The following is a 23,971-nucleotide window of genomic DNA, read 5'->3' on the forward strand; positions in this document are numbered from 1 at the left end:
TACTTATTAATCATTACACCAAAAAAGAAACAAGAAGATAACAAAGACAGCTAGGGTGACATTCAGTTTTAAGCAAATGTGACTCATATAAAATCTTATTATTTAAGAAAGGACAAGGATAAAAATTTTTTAAGACAACTGTCTGTCAATAAAAACATCTTAACTAACAATTAAAATAAATTAAATTTAACTAAGGAATCGGTAGATTTGATGTGATTTGTTCAATCAATTTCAATGTAATATTAATACTACTTTTTATAATCGGTGTGTCCCCTTTATTCCAGCCTCGCCTACAGCGCAGTGTTCGGCCTCGGCCTTGTGGGCAATGGCTTCGTGGTGGCCGTGGTGGTCAGATCTCCGCGCATGAGGTCTCCCACCAACCTCTTCATCGTCAACCTGGCCTGTGCCGACCTGCTCGTCAACGTGCTCTGCCTGCCGTTTACTTTCATTGCGAACGTTATACCAGGTGAGAATATGTTTTTGTTTGTTTTGTTCCGTGAAACTTATAGGTCAATCGTAATAAATACATGGTTATTTAAAATAGAGGTGCCAGATCATGTAGATCAGAGGTTCCCTAACTTTTCTGCCGCATATTGAATTTTCCTAAAACTATTAACGTCCCATGTGATAATCGTTTATTTTTTCGTAAAAAGATTCCCTTCCCTTGCCTGTCCAACAACCGGGTGGTGGTATAGTTCTTCTGTCTTTGCATTGTGCAGACAGGGGCGCCCTTGTGAAGTTTTACACCCTACAGAACTGACGCTTAAGTTCTTTGTCAGTGCTTATTTCTTTTTGTCACATGATTTCCGATTCTTCGACGTTCCATTTCCATACTCAAAATGTCCTCAAACTTAGTTTTGAAGTCTGTGTGAAGTACATTTAAATGTTGAACGTCAGTATTACCCTGGACGTTTTTTTTACATGGACCCCCAGCAAGCCGATATTGACCCCTGGGCCCTAGGGGTCCATATAGACAACTTTGGGAACCTCTGATGTAGATGGATACTATGTTCTATTTTGTTTAGGGAAGGTGGTGTGACTCATGTATTTGCCTTTTGAACAATACTCACTATACTCACGCCACTCACGGATTATGCCGAATCTTCCAGAAATTAGACAAATTTAACCGAATCTTGCCTACCGTTACTTGCTGACAATAAAAATTACGCTTGCCTAAATAGCAAAAAATTGAATGATATAAAAATAATGTGCGAAATTCTTTTTCCAATCAGACAGTTTCATTTTCAATTACAAGGGTCAATTCTTTATCTAATTGGACAATTTCCAATGCCCAAAATATCAACAAATAAAAAATGCACTTTTGAGTAAGATGTTGCTTCAATATTCAGGTAAAATATTTTTTATTGTTTCACGATATTAACTGATACATCTTGGCCGGGACAACTGTTGGCATTCGGTCCCTTATGTAAAGGCATAATGTGTAGTTTCTTACGTAGTGTTGCAAATCATATCCAGGGATACCGGCCCCTCTCCTTTGTTTTTACCCACACTTCAAACACATAACTTGCATTGGCTCCGCCGCCACTTTGACAGTCCAAGCAGTTTGGTCTTAGCTAGACGACAGTTGGCGCGCTTCCATGCCATCTCCCTAAGTTTCTATAGAAATACTTTAAAAATGAGATGATTTTTAGTTAAACAATCGATCCGTTCGTATAGAAGTCCTACATCAAAGTGATAAAACGCAATCTGTATTCACATCCAATCAAAGCCACGTCACATAAATCACATTATTTCATCATCAATAGTGACAGCTGTTCCCGATCGAAGAAAATTCTGGCATTTTTATCCCGTAAAAGCAGCTTGATTTGCTTTTCAAATAAAAATATACCTATTATCTCAAAATAATGGTTAATAATACATTTTTCTTGTGTTTTTTAAAGTTTTTATTTCAGATAATAGAAAATTAAATTTTCACTTATTTTACTAAAAATATCCAAAATAGATAGATTATTTTAGTTACATTACACATAAATACATTACATAACAATATTATTCACTTTCAGTGTTTTACTGATTGAGCATAAAAGTGAACAATTATTATTTAAATCTACCTATACTTCATTCATTTTTAATGTTTCCTGGAAGGCAATTATGGATTGCTCACCATAGTAAGTATGTATGGTGTTTAAATGTATGTTATCGTATCGCCGTGTAAAGTGTGTGTGTACTTGGGACGTTTTAATGAATTCTGTATTTGTACGTATGAGTTTATTATTTATTTTTTTATATAGGCAGACATGTATTATATTCATATAGTTTTCTTTATTTTAACATTTATGTTTCCATATATAAGTTTTTAATCAGAGAAAATACACGGAGAAAAATGTGTATTTCTAATTTATTAAAAATCTCTTCAAAGTATTAGCAATTCAGTTAAAAGGGTATTGCAGACCTTTAAAGAATGAATCAACAGGTTTCCTGATAAATAATTAGTTAATTATGAATGTGTTATCACGATGACGGAAGACATTAGCAATACTCATTTTTTCCATAAAGTATTGTGTTTTCGTTTGTAAAATCCTTTTAAACTTTTGTTAGTACACGGAGAAAAATCAATATAGCTGATTTACTGAAATCCTATTAAAAATTGAAACCTGTCAATTCATTTCAGGCGTACAGTCCCCTTTGGCTCAATTTTGATACTGAAACCTAAAAAATATCATTATATTTTCTTTTATACTCTTCGACAGACCATCCTACAGAACAGGCAATGATAACTCCCACAATAGACAATATGTAAATAATGTTGAAAAAAAAACATATTTCCGCTTCCCTTTGCAAATGTTCGAATTTCAAAACGTCCCATAGATAAAAACCTCAAAAGTTTACGTCAAATCTTTTGGAAAATCTGTTCCGAGTCATTTTTTTCCGTTGTGGTTTGGTTTTATGAACATGATAATATTTCTGTCTTTTTCTGAATACCGGTATCTACTACTGTTGCTTAGGTCGTAAATTATATTGTTTTGGTCATTTATATGTCAAACGGAACTGTCAAGGTTGGGAAAATGTTTTATTGGTTTATGGTCCTTGACACACATTTCCTACAATAATAAATAATAATGTTTAAAATGCCGGTCATCTCTTGACATCTGATCCTGTCGGGTGAATATGAATAAAAATGCCATTTAGAAATATATAGGGGCAAAGAAAAATCGACAATAATGTAAATACAGTGAATATCAATGGTTCAAAAACTAGAGATATGACTTTTTATTAAAAAAAATTGTAGTAGTTAGATAATAATGAGAAGAAAGGATTTTAGTTTGCGGAAATGGTAAATTAATGCATTTTAATAATGATGTCGTCAAAATTAAAATCAATTGTTCACTTGGAGGACATCGTTTTTGATGCGAATGTTTTTAAGTTAGTTTTTTCTTCTCTTATTCATCCCAAAATATGGACCTATGATCCTAAAATAGACAATAAGGTTCTTAGTTTGGGTTAAATTAATAAACAAATAATAATAATAAAACATTTCAATTTTCTAATGTCAAAAACACCGCGTGAATAAAAGATATAAAATTATACGTTTTTTAAGGAAATAGCTAATAAAATGCATTATTTTCCCTTTCCCGAAACTGTAATACTAACTTCTGATTATTATTTAACTGATAAAAAGTAATAACACATCTGCCCTGATGATGGACACTGCAATGTTGTCAAAACGTTGGCTAAAGACGGAGTTAGCGCAACACGGCATAACACCCCAAAAACAAATAGCAAAAATACTTTTGGCCGTGAAAATCTTAAATCATATTTGATAAAAAGTGTTTTAAAAATAAAATGTGCGTATTAAGTGTAAACCTATTTTCAGTATATATTTACTTCAATTTTCATTTAGTTTTACATTAATGTGGTACAAAGATTCTTAAAGTTTACGCATACAGTTTTATTAACAATATTTTAAGAGCAATAACAATTTATTAAATACTTACTATGATTTATTTTCATCAACTACAAAAGCAGAAGTTTATTTGAAGTTTACAATGATTCACTTCAACTTTATAACTGTTATTAAAAAAATAGTTTAAACGTGCCTTACATCATTGAAGTGATTTCTCACAAAACCGGCTGGCTGTGTACAAATCATCTGTATATTATAATTATTAACGAAAAAAGGTTCTTCCTGAACTGAAAAATATTTTTATTTATAGAGATTTAAAAAAGATATTTTACAATTATGGTTAATAACTGGTTTAGAACGAATGGGTTAATCATACATCAGACATTTTAGAAAACTTTTTTTTTAATTCCCAAATAAAATGATAAAGCGTCTTGTCCCATCCTCAGATATAAAATAACTTAGGAAAAACATTTAATTATTTTTCTTCGGAATTTTTCAAAGTTAGGCTGGAAAAGTTTGAAGAACCTTGTAGAACACCCGCCCTGTGAAAACCGCCAGATTTCGCAATACTGGCAAATACGTGCACTGTCGGTCCAACTTCTTGGCTTGAGAAAATCTCAAATTAATAATAATATTTTTCTTCAATGGTCCTTATCATTCTTATTTTGCTTTCGTTTATTTTGTTTAGTTCGTCGGACAAATCTTTTTTTCACTGTTCATGCCAAAAAGGAGTCCCAATTGTACAGATCCAGTTGTATTATGGGATAAATCAAATAGGGACTGGTAGAAAATGGGAGAAATGGGAATTACCTGTCCATTGAAATATGGTCACCAAACTTAGAATGGTAGAATGGTAGTCTATATATAACAAGGCCGATTCTGGAAATATCTATCACTCTGGAAAGAAGAGAAAATAAATATAGACATTTTTTTATGTGTGAAATAATTAATAATTGATGTAAATTTAATAATATTTCATTATCCTGCAGGCATTCGAACCCGCGATCTCTGGCTTAGGTGGTAAAAAACTTTTCTTTCTATAAAAATAAAAATAAAAATGAAAATGGAAATTAAAATGAAAAAGAAAAGGAAAATAAAAAGACTCTCTGGCGTCATGAAATTTTTTATGATTTTGCCTGGAATTACTAATTTAAAGGGCGGTGAAATAAAGTACGGTGAATTCGGATGGTAAAGCTAGTAAAACTTAAATCTAATGATTACCAGAGTCCTTCAGGAAAATCAATTTTCATTTGGAATATCTAATCACTAATATATAGAAGAGTGTATGGGGCGGGGCATGAAGGCAGACGCACAGTGTGGATGTGATTTTTGTATATATTTTGTATAAATATATACAAAAATATTATTTTGTATAAATTTTGCACACTTTACTTTTAAAACAAAGAAAGATCACTGACGACTGATTTCGAAAAACTACGGCCCGAGCAACGCCGGGTATTTCAGCTAGTAATATATTATATACAGGGTGTCCGGAAACTCGTAGTACAAGCTGGAAACTGGTGAATCTACATCACATTTGGAGTCGATTTTGTAGTATATTTTTTTTTTTTGAGCTTTCGTTATCGAGTAAATCGAGTTTGAAGTTGATTTTTTTTTTTTTTTTTTTAAACAAATTCTTATAAATTATTACTGAAGATCAAAGTACCCAACTAATTAAAACTATTTGAAAGTAAAACAAATGAAGAAACTCGGATTTGAAGCATTATTTTGAAATCATCCTTCATTTAACCCGGTGTAATCATAAAATATTTCTGCTATGCAGGGTTAAAACATCTGTTATTCAACCCTAAACACCAGAAAAAACTTTAACCCTAAAATAGCCGAAAAATATTTTTTTTTTTGTTTTTTTTTTTTTTTTTTGAAAATGCTCAAATCAAAAAACTTTATGTATTTTTGGGTTCCCCATGTGGTGTAGATTCTCCAGTTTCCCGCTTGTACTACGAGTTTCCGGACACCGTGTATAATGTCTCGGTGGAAAAATTGTGGAAAACATACAAAAGCCAATAAATATGCAATAATTCCTTTTAAAACGATAAAACAAAATTCTTTCGGATGTGAAGCATCGTCGCCGTAACCCACGCCTCCGGATGAAACCACCAGTCTCTTGAAACCGTTGGAAAACCCGTCGAACGGCAAAATGGCTTAAGTTTAGTTATCCCTGATTGCAGTAGTGCCACCACTTGAACGGCTTCGCGAGCACTGGTGTCCATTTTAATGGGTTGTTTTCAACCGCTAATTATTTACATGTGTTCTATCTAACACTCGAATAGTGCATGACCTACATTTGTCTGATCCTTTTATAGTCAGGAAGGTGAGACAAGTTGTGTAAAGAGTATAGGCGCAACATTTTTTTATCGTTTATGAAATGAAACTATTGTCTTATTATTGGTCGTTAAGTGTACCTTCAATTGATATCAGTCTTGTTTGGGTTAGATGTATTTGATCAGGGAAATAAACGCTTAAAACTTATTTTCGTGGATTTGCGATTTTTGTGACGCCGACTAAATCTCTCAGTTTATACTTTAATTTAAAAAAATATACTAGAGTGATCTTAATTACGATCATTCTATATATTATGTAGTTAAATCAATTACTCATAATTGAAAATATATTAGTCGCTTTATTTTAAAATACTAGACGTGTTCTCATTTTAAATATTTTTTTCATTTTTAGTATATTGATTAATCCTTGAAAGCGAGCTTTTTAAAAAATAAGAGAAAATGATAATCTTTTGCGAGAAATGTTGCAAAGAATACATTTGAAAAGTGATTCATGAAAAATATCTCTTATTCTGAGCTAGTCATAAAAGCTTGCCAACAGCGAAATTGAGTTACGAAAATCTTATTATATGCACTTGATTTACATTACTAACTATATATTTTTTTCGGTGATGACCTTGTTTTTGTAAATGTTGTATTTATTGTAATTCTTGTATTATTTATTGTTATTCTTATTGTTTCTTTTTCTGTATCTTCTTATTTTCTCGGCTGTTCTACTTTTTTAGTGCCTTCTTTTAGTATGCAAAACACTGATTTGCCATACACTTAGGACTTATGAGTCATCAAGTCACTGTTGTGAAATTGCGTACAATATGTTACTACATAAAAATGTTTTTCATCATATTCATAATGATGAAAAACATTTTTACTTTTGAAATTTGAGTCAAATCATTTGGGCAACCCTTGGTATGAAAAAATATAAAAAAGGTGTTGAAATTTCTAAATTGTTATAGGTATAGATATTTGCTGAGATTAATCAAAACCTCCTAGATTCCAAGGAGGATCCTGTAATCTAGGAAGTTTTGGATGAATCCGGATAAAGTTATACAACTCCTTAGTTGCTCAGTTTTCTTTGCAGTCGCATTAGAAAAAGAAACAGATAAATTGGAGTGTTTTGGGAAGTTATTAAACACATTGATTTAATACATTAAGTTTTGTAAATCAGCAAAAAAATTATACCTGAAATTAATATAGTTTAAAGGAAAACTAATTTTGTGTCAAATCCTTTGGTGGAAGGCAATTATTAAACTGATTCTCGCTTATTGGGGAGCAGAGGAAATTTTCTTTAAAATTTAATATGTGATATTTTCTTCTTAGAACGTGCTAACGTGCAACCATAACCAACATAGCTAAGAAAGAACCATATACGCGTATGTTTGCGTTAGGAACCAGCATAACACTTCTAAAATAAGCCATCGCTTAAAAATGTGTTTTTACGTGTTGAAGCACGGCGATTTCTCAAATCCATCGCCTTTCGGCTCATAAGCTGAGAGGCAATGTCTCGTGAAATATTACAATCACCCGTTACTTTTCAGGACCTTTATTCGGGCGCCCACTCAATAAAAGCATAACGCTCCAAGTCCTTGAAGCTATACCATAGAAACACGTAGACATTATTAATACCTACAAATGATATCAAATTTTCTTTGAAAATTATAAATAACCGTGAATATTCTTCAATTTTGGTGAAAATTAACATCAGGTAATACAAATCACAGTCTACCAAGAAGAGCCGAAACTTTTCATATTCCTTTTCAAATAAACAATTTAGTGTGTAAATGTATTTTCTTTGGTATCATCTATATTGGATTTTGGCGCAGACGTTATAACAATGAGCTCTATACTCTGTTTAAGGAGCTAAACGTCACAAAATTCATAAAACTGGGAAGACTTCGGTGGCTAGGTCATGTGGAGAGAATGACCGAGCATCAAGAACCAAAGTCCCTGCTGAGCTCAAGACCGATAGGGAGAAGGAGCCTGGGAAGGCCAAGGTTAAGATGGAGAGACAACGTCCTCAAAGATTTGTCTGCCTTGGAGCTTCGAAACTGGAGAGAGCTGGCGCGGGACCGAGATGAGTGGAGGAAGACTCTTGAGGAGGCCAAGACCCACCAGGGGTTGTAGAGCCAAAAGTGATGATGATGATCATCTATACAACACCCACTGTAGTGACCATAAAATTGGCATATTATATAATTATCTTTAGGAGATAGACATACCACTGTGGACTTTTCTGTTGGCCTTTTTAAGATTTACAATTCCATTATTTTTTGACTATGAATATTTTTTTTCGACCTGATTATAAATCATCAAATTTTCTCTACTTTCTATAAATATAACATGAACAAGTTCCGTATAATGTAAAGAGCTAGCAAATCTGAAAAAAGGAGCGGATGAGCTGAACCGTTTTTGGAACGGTAGACCTAGTTTTAGAGCAATGAGAAAGCTGAGTTGGCAAAACTGGTGCTGTTTTGTTCAGATACACATCCTACGATGTTTTGGCCAAATTACACATCCGCACTGATGATGGACACTACGATGTTGTCCGAAACGTTGGCTAAAGAAGGAGGTAGCGCAACACGGCATAATACCCTAAAAATAAATCACAATAATCACTATACTGGTGCTGTTTGAATCTAAGTTCATTCGGCGGTTCCATATCTGACCTTGAACTAGGGTATTAAAAATTAGAAATTCTAAGAATTAAAACTAAACCAATACAATTGCGTCACTAAATACAAAGCGGCAAAATCATCCAAAGACCCACCCCTAGGCCTTTGTGATGACGATATATCGCGACTTGTCGTGATTATGTATTATCGTCGTACTATTTCAGTTATTACCTCCCAAAGCCTTGATGAGGGTACAACACCTCATCAACGTCTTGTCACAATGATATAATGAAACAGGTGCCATTACCGTTAGTGTACTGTAGTACCTACTATACAAACGCAACTATTTGTGTTTGTTACTTACGTGAAATATACTGACGTGAAACCAGTCCGAATTCTTCATTAAATAATATTTTATATTAATTTTTTACAGGTTTAAAAAATATGGTTCCATGATAACTCAACACAGTGATTATTCAACACACATTTAAAAAGTGATATAAAGTCATTAAAAACGATGAAATTTTTTTTTTAAATCTAACCTAACCTAACCTACTTAATCCAGTTAAACAAGTTTTTGTTTTATCACTTTCCATGACTTTATATAACTTTTTAAAAATGTGATGAATTATCATTTTGATGATTTATCTGGTCACCAAAATTATATATATTCCAAACACTGGATGGTAAATCATTAGCCATTGACTGCTGGAAATATATATATATATATATAAAAATTAATGTTTCTGTAATTCATATATTCCGAAACTACTGGACCGATTTCGCTTAAAATTTCAAAGTTTGGTCTTATTAGTGTCAGGAATGCTTAGAGAGGAATGGTTTGAAGGGTAAAAAAAGTCGGGGACGCCCAAGGAAGACTTAACGCATCATCTCTACACCGGAATGATATATGGAGTAGAACAAAAGCCAATAAATCGTAGATTTTTATTCTAAAAATGTGGTAAACAGTAGTGAATTGTGAATGTCGGAACGCCCGAGGAAGACATGGCACGATCACATGAAAAAAAATTCTTAAGAATTATATTATTTGTACCGTAAAATAGACTCAGTTTTCGGGTACACTCATAGACATATGAATATTAGTAGACCTGCCCTAAGTGATTAAAAGCGTATTATCCCCACTCCCCATACCGGTTCCATTGGAGCCGGCTGTGCTCGCGTATGGCCTCAAGTGAAATTTGAAAACGTGACGTCATCATTCTTGTGCGAACTATGGTCGAGGCATCATCGGTTCATTTTACGAAATAACACGGCAAAATGTTGACTTGTGATATGAAAACTTGTAAAAATAGACGTGAAAAAGAGAATAAACCCAATTGTCGTATTACATTCCATAAGTAAGCATTATTTTACTTTATTTTAAGCTTATTCACACCGTATTATATGGATCAGTTTTAGAAACATATACTATCACATCACAATGTAGCGATTCTCAAGTGTGCTCATCGTTGTTTACTGGGGTAAGTAAATTATGAAACATTTGTAAAGTGTCTTAACTAAATACTCTGAAACTAACTACGACTCTGAAAATAGAAGCTGCCTTACTTTGCCGAATTTGGAATTCGCAAATTAGTTCATAAGGTGGCGAGTAATTTGCGCTCCCATGTAAAAATGTCTATTCATTCAAAAGCAGATTTTACTTTTAAGAAGTAAATGGTGATATTATAATGCGAGATGCCTATTTACTGTCAGATTGATTTATTGACGAATCACAGTCAGCTTTACTCCCTTCGTTCTTCAACAGTTGATTTTACCCCTCGCCATTATCTTCTCGTCTATTAATTCCTATGTCTGTGGGTACACTAGAATTCACAACCTCAAAACTTTACTCCAAACCATTCATAATCCCGAGCAACACCTGGTACACGTCAGTTAGTTAGAAATAAAACGCCGTCCAGATTCAAGTCCAGATATCGGGCTTTGGTTTATTTGATTAGTATCAAGTCACAAAGCTTTGAATAAACTCCCACACAAACTTTGAAACGGTTTGAAAACTAAACACAAAACTGATGATTGAATTTAAATTCACAAAAAAAACTTAATTTCACAGAGAGCTTGCATTTCCTAAGCTCTTAGCATTATATGGCGTTTTTAATTTAAAATAAATTTTGCAGGATATTATTCATTCATGTCGGTTTATTTCGTATATCTGAAATTTTTAACTGTATGGAATATCTGTGAATTTCATTTCTAGTTTGTTTATTTATAAGTGTTGAGATGGTTAATTTAAGGTTTATTATTTACCTAATTCTGTACTACGTTTTAAAAGCATTATCAATAAATATTTCACTAAAATTGGGTTTCATAAAATAGACACAAAACATTATTATAAAATAAATCGGAATAAAATCTCTTAACCATATTGCCTACACACTCTATAACTCTCTTTCAGATATGTATAAAAACAGCCAGCAGAATCCAAAAAATCATAATAAGTCTTTAAAATAATATTTTAAAAAAACATATATAGACATTATTTACATAATTCTTGTCGTGTTGTGCTTTGTTTTGTTTCTCTCTCTATATCTCTTTCTCTCATTTCTATGTATTTGTAATCGAACATAATCTATTTTTACCAATGTAAGTGGGTAGGTAACTTCTTATAAATTCATACATTGACTCTGTGCTTATCTCCATCTATTTCCTTTTTGGTTTCTTCTTGTTTGTTCTACTAACCTCCCCTTTTCTATTTGTTTACTGTTTTGTATGTAAAACTTATAATTTTGATATCAAAATACCAATGTAAAATTGTACCTTTTAACTCCCACCTATATATTGTAAGTTCCTTCCGTCATACAATGAGTTTTACAACTCATCTGGATTGCTCTAGTTAGAAAATATTTCATTACCTAATTGAAACAATGCGAAAAAATACCTCGTAGCTTCGTATTTTATTTAATTAATCATCATAAGGGCTATGGGCTTTTACATACTTTTACAGTTTATATAATTTAGTGTATACAATGAACCATTAAAAGTTTAAAATATTTTTATAACAACAACAAAGTGGATTATAATATTTTTATAATGAGAAAGAAAGAAAAGTCTTAAACTGTAGATAGCATTGAAAATTATACAAATAATAATTTAATGTAGGTTTTTAATGCATAATTTGCTTTAAAAAAAATATCAAAGAAACATCCCATTGGGGTGGTTACTGTTATTTCCCGATAATATAGATGACCTGGGGAGAAAGCCCAATAAGTACTTATGGTACTTAAAGCAGTTACAGAGCAATGGGTAGTGCTCAATTAAAAATAAACATGAACAGTTTGTGAAATAGATAGTAGTAATTTATTAATTTAAGTAAAAAAAGCCTTATTATTTTATTGTAGTTATTCGTGCATCGGTGTTACAGTATCATAGTCAATCCTCGTTAATGTGGGTTAGATTGATCGCTTCTAGCAAATACCTACCCTTCATAATACGTAGTATTAGGACATACCAGGACGTGTTACAATTAAAGCGACGTGTTAACCCTATTAATTATAATGGTGCTTACACATTTCAATAGCCACTGTATTTAGGTGGGATTTAGGGTTTTCGGCCATCCTAGTGTAAATAATTGGCCTGTATCCAATTACATATTCAGCCGCTACGAATTTGTCGTGAGGACCAAGTTTGCATGACCACCATTTGTGTTGTAGTCCTTTACATTAGGCTCTGTTCACGTTTTCAGAATTTGATTTTCATTCCACGCACCCATTTCTGATATTTCTCCGTCTGAGCGAAATTTTCATATTCAGATTTTAGAATTTTTTAGTTCGAATTTGAAGATAGTAATTGATGTAGTATAATAGACGATTAGAAGATTAGCCAATCGTATTCCGATACAGAGTTATTAATTCATGAGATAACGTAAAGTTTTTCGGGAGTAGGTAAACAGATTATCAAGACATAACCGATAATGATAATATATAAAATTACAAAAGTTAACTCGTGTCCTAAAAGAATAGAAGATTTTTGCAACGAAAAGTTCAAAATTGTTTCTCACTCAATTTTCCCCCGTAAATTTGACACGAGGGAGAATATTCATCACGTACTGCAATATAGTTTTTCAAGACCAAGATGCTTGGCTTATATTAAAAGTTTTATGAAATATGTCAATATGGTTGACTTTTTAACCCGATTTTGACTAAATTTATTCAGAAACTATTTCGCTTTACTAAGTCACCATAAGATTAAATCTTTAGCTTTAAAGCGACTCGTTCGTCGTGAGAAAGATTCGTTCAATTTGACGAGAATATACCTCATATTTCAAAGCAGGTGCCGCCTTTGAACGTTGTTGACGATTTGTTTGGTTTAAATATTAATTTTCACAAGAGTTTGTTGACAAAAGTTTAAAGTTTATTTGATAAAATGGCGTTCGGGAAAAATGTTCGCATTCTATTTTCCACGAATTTGACGGAAATATGTATTTGTTCTGTAGCATTTCGCCTTACTAGAAGAATCACAAATCTTTTTAAACTACTAATGGAGGAAATCAAATTGCAGATAATTCAACATTAGCATAAAGACGGCGCGTGGTTATTATTTTATATCATTGAATCTTCTAGAAAATAAAAGTTATCAGTGACTTTTCACTCACTATTAGCTAGTTATGAGTACAAAGATAATCCAATGAGTAGCTTGGCGCATCGAACTTATAACTCTGGAAGTGGGAATGAAATTATGAACAGAGACCAAAGATCAAAGGCCTAGTAAAGAAAATGGCTGCCGAAAATATCAAGCAATACGACGGATTTCCATTTAGCGTTACTTTTATTATACCCTTTTTAAACGTATCACGCTGTATACATTATCATCTCATAAATAAAACATGATGTAGAAGCACAGACCAAAGCGTAGACCTTAACTATCAAGTCTTTGGTAAATCACATGCAAGATGATAAAAGAAAAATACCGATAGCTAAAGATTTTATAGGATTTTGTGTTTGTTATTTTCGCTAGTTTTCAGAGAAAGGCCATATGGTGGGTTATAAATAACAACTGACTGTAAAAATCATGGTTCTTAAAAATATATAAAATTTTGTATTACTCTGTGCTGCTTATTCAGGGTGAACGATTTTTGGCTCATATTATTCTTCCAAGGTTCTAGGGAAGAATTTCTTTATTACTTACTAATCCACATCCCCACTGCAATACCTTGTATCAAAGTTAGAAATTTTATAAAAAAATAAATAATAAAAACTAATAATGGTCTATTTTTTATGTGGCTTTTTAGCGATAAAACCACCCCAGGGGTGCCTAACAATCTATTTTCTATTAGAACAAAACACAAATAACTTTGTTTACATCACTTTAATATATATAACCTCTACATGTTTCATGAATAATGTTCACCTCATCAGGAGCAAGTATATCTCCCGATGAGGTGAACATTTATCATGAAACATGTAGAGGTTATATATATTAAAGTGATGTAAACAAAGTTATTTGTGTTTTATTCTAATAAATAATGATAAAATAATAAGCTTTCAGAAGAAATTTTCTTTGAAAAATTAAATCTATTTTCCGAGCAAAAGATTTAGATTCACTGTGCTTGATTCCGCACTCGATGTTAATTCCAATATCATGATAATATAATTAAGTATTTACCTTAGTTTTATAATGGTTATTAGATATCTTTAACTTCTCGGAGATATGAGGATAGTCGTTTTTACATTGTGTGTTCTCAAATGCTGGATCCCGTTGAATCAAAATTACTTTCGTTTTGAAAATTAATTTTACATATTAAGTTAGAGAAGCTATGAGATACACCGTGAAATAATAAAATGATGGAAAAGACAGTGATATTGGATATTCTGATATCGAATAACTTAATATTGGTGCCTTTTTCGTTACATGATAAAAACATTGCGACATTACTGTACTTTCTTTGCAAGTACAATGATAAACTCCACAATATTACAGATACTCTACAAAGGGCTACCCAAGAAACAACTTTTATCATAGCTTTGGATAAATACAATTTTATTAAAAACATACCCTCTTTACAGAGCAGTCACGTCCAAATTTCATTAGGGGATTAAAGAAACGCAAGCTTATTGTGCTGGATTGAAAAAGCAATTAACACCATAAATTACCCACTGAAATGGAAGAAATGAAATAACTTATAGTGAAATAAAATAATGAAATGTAGTTCTGCGAAGGAGTTTGACTAGCTTATCATATTCGTAAATACGAATATTGAGTTACTTTTTCTCGCGCAAAATGATATAATCCAAGCACAATTTTATAACACAAAATCATAAATAATAAGAATTTTCTCACAGAGCAATAATAATTTCCAATTCGACTTGATTAATTTTTGCAATTGTGAAATAAAACACCCGCTAAAACCCTTTAAAAATTACATATCGATTTCGAATATACCAATGGTTTCCGGTATACACAAAAAACCGTTCAAATGATTTATTTCTTGTTTTTCAATATTTTTTCTTTATAAGGTAGTAGGTATTATTTTTTGTTTTTTTTTTGGTAACGTGCGTCAACTTCAGGGGGTGAATCTACATGATAGTACAATAAAAAAATATAATAACTTTGTTCGAAATTCCAACGTTTATTAAAAATCACCTCAAGGGCGCTGATGCAGTTTTCATGTTAAAAATGTTGATTTTTTTTTTGGGAAAATAAATATTCTTCTATGGAAAAATCTTTTTGGATGATAATTTTATTCATCTGTTTTACTCCTACCATCATTTGGAAAACCTTACGAATTTAGCGCACCTTAGCCCCGGACACCCTGTATTACACGATTTTGAGTCCTGTTTTAAGACGACCATTTGGCATTTCTGTAAATTTGTGTTTTACGTTCCGACTCTGGTTCGAGATGGTAGACGTGCCAGAGTTTGCAAGATCGTGGTTCCTGCTATGGACTGTCAAGAAGAAATAATAGCTACAAAGCAAACCCTTTCACAAAGTATGATTTTTTTTCTGAAAAGGGAGCAAGTCAGTATCTCAATTTTTGGGTACCGCCGCCTGGGAGCCATTTATTGGATAACCAACCCCTCTGACATAGGTCACCCCAAGTGGTTCGCTACGTTTGGTGACTTAGCAGGGGTGCCCGGTTTCATTAGGGGAGGTTTGTTGATGATGCGCCTGCCCACCAGCTGCGTGGCGTGCCAGATCGGGAGAGACCCTTTGACCTCTCCTACTGGTCTATCTTGACCCACCGTCTTTCAGCAGGAAGGATAGATTCAAATGTCCATCACTCCTGGACACACTGATCTCAAAATTCCTACCCACACCTCATAATTTTTTCCTTATAAGAAAGAAATCCCTCTGCCTCTTTTCCTTAAAAGAAACCATCCACACAGCATCCCCAAAGATGACAAGAGCCTGGAGGGAAAATTATATTTCCAAGGGCCACGATAAAATTGGTAAGATACCATCCGATTGCTGGATGAAATTATCCTAAAACATGCTATGTGTTTAGAATATTAGCAGTTTCTCAAACGCAGTTTGCTTCATCTCGCAGAAATTCTCTTTGTGGCATGTAGAAAATTTATTGAACTAAACTAACAGGTACAGTATTACAACAATCTTCATATCAGCGGTTAGAAGCCGCAAGCGATTTGCGTTTGCCAGTCAGTTTTGCTCTTGTTTGTATAACATTTATTTACGCCATATTGGGCTTTTACACGAATAAATTGTGTTAACTATACACAGAAAAGAATGAGAAATTGATAATACTAAAAAATAAAATAAAATAATGTAAAATATGAAATGATTTTTGAATGATATATATTAAAACACATATAAAAATAGAAATACAGAAACATGAATGCAATTATGAAGATATACTAATACGGAATCTTTCATATCTACAACATTCTTAAATCTATTAGGCATGTAATTTTTTTGCCCCTAAAATGTACAACACACTAATTACAAAATTTGATGAGAAATTGTTATGACAAACATTAACTACCGTAAAAAATACATCAAATCTTGATTAAAATAAACCGAAATATATCTATTTTTCTTATAAGTCAACTGTAATCTGTACTCTATACTATACTATTCCAGAATAGTTTCGATTATAAAGTTGATTTTTTTTAAATTTTTGATGGTATAAAAAGTTATATGATCCATTTTTGTTGTATGGACTCCAAAAACATATTTGACGAACTAACCATCACGCCGTTTCCCGCAGGGGTAGGCAGAGAGGACGGACCGCCAAAAAACTGGGTCTTGGCACACACTTCTTGCCTCATTCACATTAAAACATCGTCAAATACATACTCTTATATTATTTTGACTCTTGACATGGCCCGACTGACTCGAGTATCTGATTCACTTCATCGTGCCATGTCTTCCTTGGGCGTCCCCGACTTCTGCTACTATTCGCATTCGCACCATATGTTCTCCGTAAACTCCTTTCTTCGCTCATTCGCTCTACATGCCCAAACCATCTAAGCGTCCCTTTATTAATCTTACTTATTACGCTTACATCAGCCTTGCACTCTTTGCGGATCTCCACATTTCTCACACGATCATACATGGTTTTACCAAACATACGCCTCAGCAATTTAAACAGCATTCAGACTAATTTTATATTTTCTCTGCACCAGGGTAGGTACCAGCACTTCATTGTGGACTGCTAACTTCACTAATTTAATTATTTTATTTTATTTTTTGCTGCTACCGGATTTAAACTGAGTTAACCACCGTTAATTTTTTATCACTGAGTTATACTATTAATCATAACAACAAAACTACTGTTTTCATATTATTATTATCTGTTATTAATTCTATTTACTACATAAATTATAAACAAATGTACCTATACTATGGTTACTTAACCCTCCAGTTCTTTCATCACTTTTGTTCAGTTTGCAATTTTTTCTGTGTATTTCAAATTGGCTATATATATGTTTTTAAATTTTTATTCCAGATCTCGGGGAGGGTGGTGCAATCCCACGAGCTCCATATTATACATAGAATATATATAAAGTAAATATAAAAAAATATTGTATGGTGATACATACACAATAAACGAAAACAAAAGATAATAATAATAATAATAAAAATAAAAAAAAACAAATTGAGATTAAAGTTTTTTAAAAAGAAAAAGTATTTAAAAAAAATATATATTTGAATAGTATATTTTTTTTATATATCTTAGTTTTTTAATTTTTCGTAAAAGTAATTACTGTTTTAGAAACTAGATGAAATTATCTTTCCTGTGTATGCATTTAAAATAAACATTACTTCATCAATCAATAAAAATTTAATATCAAACGTGAAAAATATTTTCAATAATCCTAACCACATTTTTACTTATTTTTTTACTCAATCGTAGAAAAATTGAGAGTTGAGTCATACATGACTTTTATCTCGTTATAAATATTTAAGGCAATCTGGAAAATAATATTATTTCATTTTTTAAAGTCAAAAGATTACGTATTTCCCCATGATAGAAAAAATTATAAAAATACTTTTATAAAATATGGACGCCCGGTCCTGAAACGACCCTAAAACGGTCATGAAACGATCCTAAAACGGTCCTAAAACAATCCTAAAACGGTCTTGAAACGATCCTAAAACGGTCCTGAAACGATCCTAAAACGGTCCTGAAACGATCCTAAAACGGTCCTGAAATAATCCTAAAACGCTGGAAGGGTTAACATGACTTCTTAGTTACAGTTGCAAATTTCTTTATAAAGATATTTATTTATTCACAAATGCACGCCTGGCTGGGCTTTTACATGTTATTTTCTTATTTTTTACAAATAACATCTAAATAAAGAACAAAATCAAAGTAAAATCAAAAAATACTATAATTTATTTATTGTACTCCTATTAAGGCTTTTACATACATATATAACAATATTTAAGAAATTAAACTTGTAAATAGTGCAGGAAATGACTGTTTAAAACACATATATAAAAAAAAATATTGTTGAATTTGATCCACACAGTATGTAGGTACAAAATATAAGTATAAAAAATCCAAAATAATTTTTTTTCTTTTAGCCGACAAAATACTGTTAACGTGCAAAATACTGTTATACTGTCAATTGAAATAGCTTTATCAAAATATTCCCCTACTTGATGAAAAAAACTTCAATAAGGTATGCTTAAATTATTAAATTGATGTACTAAATATATCAATAATTAGCAATTAGCATTTTTTTCCTAGCTGTTGAATCCGTCGCATAGGAGTGTGATATTAGGACGTTGATATAGAATTGCTACAATAATATGGTAGGTACTGTCTTGTAACTGACCTGCTTGGAGTATGAAAAGAGATTAAATATAATAAATCAGGGGTATAAAACATTGAATTACTGATTAAATTAATGATTATGTATTATTATTATTGTTAATCTTTTGATGACGATGTGTCAAGCATATTATATTTACTAATTAGGCAATTTACTGGTAATTTACCCAAATATGAATACCCAAAGTGCCTACTTATAATGTGTATTTGGTGAGTTACAATATTCCTCTTACTTGAAATTACTCCCACGGTGGTGTTTACGTGGAATAAACAATCTTCATACATAATGTATTTATTCGGATGTTATTACCATTCAGCATGTTATATTAAATATTCTTCATTATACACATATTGGAAATGGTAAATATTTAAGCACGTTCATATTTTGAAAAATAATATTTTTTCAATTAACGTGGAATTGTAAAAATGTAGATATTAAAAGTTATGCACCTACTTCAGAAAGGGCACTCCGAATACTAAATTTTAAAGGGAGTAAAAAAATTGTTCTTCTTATATAATCATAAAATAAAATAGTGCAAACAAAGGAACCTGGTTCCCTCAAACTGCAAGAAAAAACTGCTATTTTATAACCATTATTTGATAATTTTGCTTTTGATTGGCATTTAAGAAATTGTACAGGTTGTCCGGCGGTAAAGTGCGCCAACTTCGGGAGGTGATTCTACATGATGATAAAAACAAAAAAATGAAAATAACAGTTTTCGAAATTACAGTGTTTATTTTCCTATACAAAAAATATTTTTCCGTAGAAGAATATCTATTTTCTCATTCAAACACTATTTTACCTAAAAACATCCCTAAAATATTGGAACATCGAAAAATTTATTTAAATTTTTTGCTTCTAAAATCATGTAAAGGTTTTTCCAATAAGAGGTGTAATTTTGATATTCAATCGTAAAAGATCAATCGTTTCGTTGCTCGTGTGGCACGTAGCACCATCTTGTTGAAAGTAAACGTTGTCCGGATCAATACGATCTCGATAGCACAATCCATTTACCGTAACTGTTGCTCCAGCCTCATTTTCAAAAAAGTAAGCTTCAATGACTCCGCCGGACCATAAACCGCACCAAACAGTCACATGTTGAGGATAGAGAGGCTTTTCAACAATAACTCTTGGGTTTTCCGAGCCCCAGATGTGACAATTTTGCTTGTTGACGGAGCCACCGAGGTGGAAACGGGCCTCATTACTTAAGATGATTTACATTTGATTCACCCAAGTGAGTTTTAATAATTTCAATGCGTTGTTGAAGCGTGTATCGTTCAATTTTTATTAATGGCGTAGTTTCTACTTGTCAAATGTCAAAAAATGACAGCTTCAAAAGCAACATACACTGAAATAGCGGACTACTGAAAAAACACCTCTTATTGGAAAATCCTGTAGAATCACGAAGCGCACTTTACCCTCGGACATCCTGTATTTAAACAAAAAAAAAAACTAATTTCAGTAATTCTTTGAGGCTCGAAATACATTACTAAAGGAACATTAAATAATTAAGTAATGGTAACAAAGGGGATACGGCATGAAAGCGTGCCGACCGTCGCCGAGCTACGACCATTGCACGGACTATCAAAGCGGCGGAGCCTATGACAATTAATTATTAATACGTTTGTTTGTAACAATATGGGGAATGATGTTGGCGACACCTTTGTGCGCGTCTCCATACAAATGATGGTTCATGGTCAATCTCCCTTGTTTCTATAAATATAACTCACGCTTCTAAGGCGTTGAATGAACAATTAGTCGTATTTTGCTACCTAATTTATTATTCAAAACTACTATCGCTATATTATCACACCTAAACAAAATGACAGGGGTTATATTGTACGAAAATGTGACACTCAGCGAGAGAGAACGAAGACATAATGGAATTTTCGTTAATTTTTCTAATGGACTGTAATGGGCTTGACGTATGCTTGCACCCCAAGAAGGCCAGTCGCTCTTAGCTCGTCATAAGTGCATACACTTGGTAAAATCAAATTATATCAAAATAATTTCACGACAGAACTATCAAATGGATATATTATTTTGATTTGAAGCTGCACATGTGTGCCAACTGCATGAAACCAATGGATTAATGACATCCATTTCTGGGAATATTTTAAGGCTGCAGATATTCGAGCCGAAGGAGAGAATGAGGTTTGGGAAGAACCTGAATATTTAGATCTGTAGTAGTCCTAGAGAGAGGTCGTACGCGCTGTTTAAAAATAAAGAAATTATTAGTTAGTATTTTTATTGCATATTTTACGTGAATAACAATTTTATTATTATTTTCTAATTTAAGCTGTAAGGAAAGGGTGAAAACCAGCAACTGTATTAATGAAAAATAAAAATAAAAGTATCAACTATCTTCTAAATCTTGTTCGTTTTCATTCAAGATGTGTGAGAAGGAAGAGGATGATCGTCGATGACTATCGATGATTATAAGTACTTACCTAGAAACGCTTCGATTTCGACGTTTCGATTCTGAATTGTGAGCATTCTTCGGGGCGATCTAATATTCACTCTGAAATCTCTTAATCTAGAATGAGGTAGAAATGTTTTCATTCCATACTTCAAAAAACCTAATAAAAGTGGTGATAGTCCATGTTGACGCAATTATATGCATCTCCCTCTAACACATGTTCCTGGATCCCCCCACCCAAGTTGTTACCTAATTACCTGTACCTGTCCCTGTCTGACAATACTCACATCAGTGACTTTTGAAATAATTTCTTTATACATAACCAGCATCATTTATGATAACCAGTATGTTAAGAAAACCGGTACACTGAACATGTCCCTTTAGTGCGTTTAATTCGATACTATTACGGAAGCTTGTGTAGTGACGACAACGCAAGGTCCCATAATATCAATGTAAAAGACCAAAGGTAAGTCAGAGACCTTTCTACCGAGGACAATTCTAACTGTTAACCACAACCACCCGAATAGTTGGATCAAATATTGATTACAGTCCACAGTAAAAACACAAACTGATTCGCATACAATTCTGCGCCTACAAACCAGGAGGTGTTATTTCACAAAAATGGCGCTATATAAATTAGTCAAGTATTATTATTTACATAAAATTTATTTGTCGGCCGTGTTTGGCAACAAAGATCTTCGAGATCTGATCCAAAGGGAGGAAAATAAAGATAAAAAGGTAAGAAAAAAACAACAAAAAAATAAGAGAGAAAAAAAAGATAAAAAGTAGGAAAAAACAAAAAAAAGAGAATAGGTTATCTCTGGATTTTTTTTTTCACTAAGTTATTATTAATAAATTCCAAGGGCATTTTTTCAAAAACATAAAATCCACCATTAGGTACCCTAAATGTTCATATAATATTAGAATTACTGTCTAAACAAAAGGTTTGTCTCCACACTATTGCAAACTTAAAAGCACATAAAAAAACTATCAAAAACAAGAAATACGCACAGATTCCAAAATCAGTGTAATTAAAAAGTCATAAATTTTCCCCCATTTAGTTTTCCTCGGGCCGTAAATTACTTAGAACGGTGTTTCGATAAAATATGAAATAGGTTCTAGCAACTATCTCAGTAAGCCCGTTTAGATATCTTGACTGAATTTGCGAAGGGCAGTAATTCCGAAGTAATGATTTACGAAGGGTTTCTGGGCGGTAAACAGGGTTACCGGCACTTGGCAAGACTTATTTAATAAAACCGATTAAATAAAACCAAGTAAAAAAGTTCACACAGTTTCATCGTCATAATTGTTTTTTGGGTAGCTGTGCCGTGTTGCGCTTCATTCTCGTGTAGCCAACATTTCAAACAGCCTTGCGGTGTCCATAATAGTGGCAAAACCTCAATAATAGGATTGAAGCAACACTTCCTCAACATACTCTTCACAGGGTCATTCCTCGCAAATCATTGAGACATTGTAGTTATGGTGAGTTGTTACAGGACACAGACTGATAACACAATTGCTCTGATTATTACAATCTTCCGATAGAAGAGGAGATGGACGGTAATAATGTTCCCTACCAAAATGTCCTCGGTCAAAACGTTATCTGCCAAATGTTCCTAGTTAACAGTAGCACAGCGGAAAGAACTCAAATAGATAACACATTAACATTACATACATTTATTAAAAGGTTAAGTTAGGTTAGGAACATTTCAGCAAGGGACATTATTACGGGAACATTTTTAGTAGGAACATTTTGACAGGGAACATTGTTACCAGGAACATTGTTACCCGGAACATTTGTAGTAACTTAGTTGCCACTTGTTGACTTGTAGATATTCTATTTTGGGTTGTAGGAAATAAGTAAAGTCGTATTGTATAATTAGAGCCAGTACAAGTTCAGGAAATACAATACCAGAAGTACATTACAATCAAGCTCAATCAACAGTGGCCGCTCGCTGCCTATCTATCTCAGGAAGGTAGGTACTGCTACTAAAAATGTTATCAGGAACATTGTTACCTAGAATCTGAAGAAGGCACCAGCATAATAAGAAATCGAGGTACTACCAGCTTAAAGAACTAGCACTCCAACGATGGAGAACCACATTTTCTTTGCTGTTAGCCCTAAGATTCCAACCCCTGTAATTTCCCTTCCGCGGGTAACACCGATTGTTTACAATGTACGTTATCTAGCTATGTAAATAAACACTTTAAAAGCTCTAACAGCCTAGTTTAAAGCATGATAATTTAATGTTTTCTCTTAAAGCAATAGGCACGGAAATTGTCGCTTTTATTATTTCAATCAAATATCGAATCAAGCACTATTCACTCTATAAAACCAACATAGGAAGTAGTTTCACTAATATTTGTGAATGAAGACAAATAAGCTATTCTTTCAGCGAATTTCTCAAAATAAGTTATTTTTACTTCAACAATGAGAACCGATCTACTGATGTGTTTACCTAATGTTTTTGCAACGTTTTAGAAGGAGGGAATAATATATGGGTTGGAGATAGCAACGGATTTAT

General features: G+C 32.7%; 1 protein-coding gene across 1 annotated transcript in view; it reads left to right on the forward strand.

The window, feature by feature from the left end:
* The first annotated feature begins 348 nt into the window (after window positions 1-348).
* Window positions 349-23,971, forward strand: part of LOC149417415 (neuropeptide SIFamide receptor-like) — a 189,201-nt gene continuing 165,578 nt past the window's right edge. The window contains exon 1 of the mRNA XM_089640014.1: window positions 349-466. Coding sequence (XP_089496140.1) covers window positions 364-466 — 103 coding nt within the window. The 5' untranslated portion in view covers window positions 349-363. The remainder of the gene's footprint in view (window positions 467-23,971) is intronic.

Source organism: Hesperophylax consimilis, chromosome 15 (assembly GCF_061612785.1).
Source record: "Hesperophylax consimilis isolate HC1 chromosome 15, BYU_Hcon_1.0, whole genome shotgun sequence".
NCBI lineage: Eukaryota > Metazoa > Arthropoda > Insecta > Trichoptera > Limnephilidae > Hesperophylax > Hesperophylax consimilis.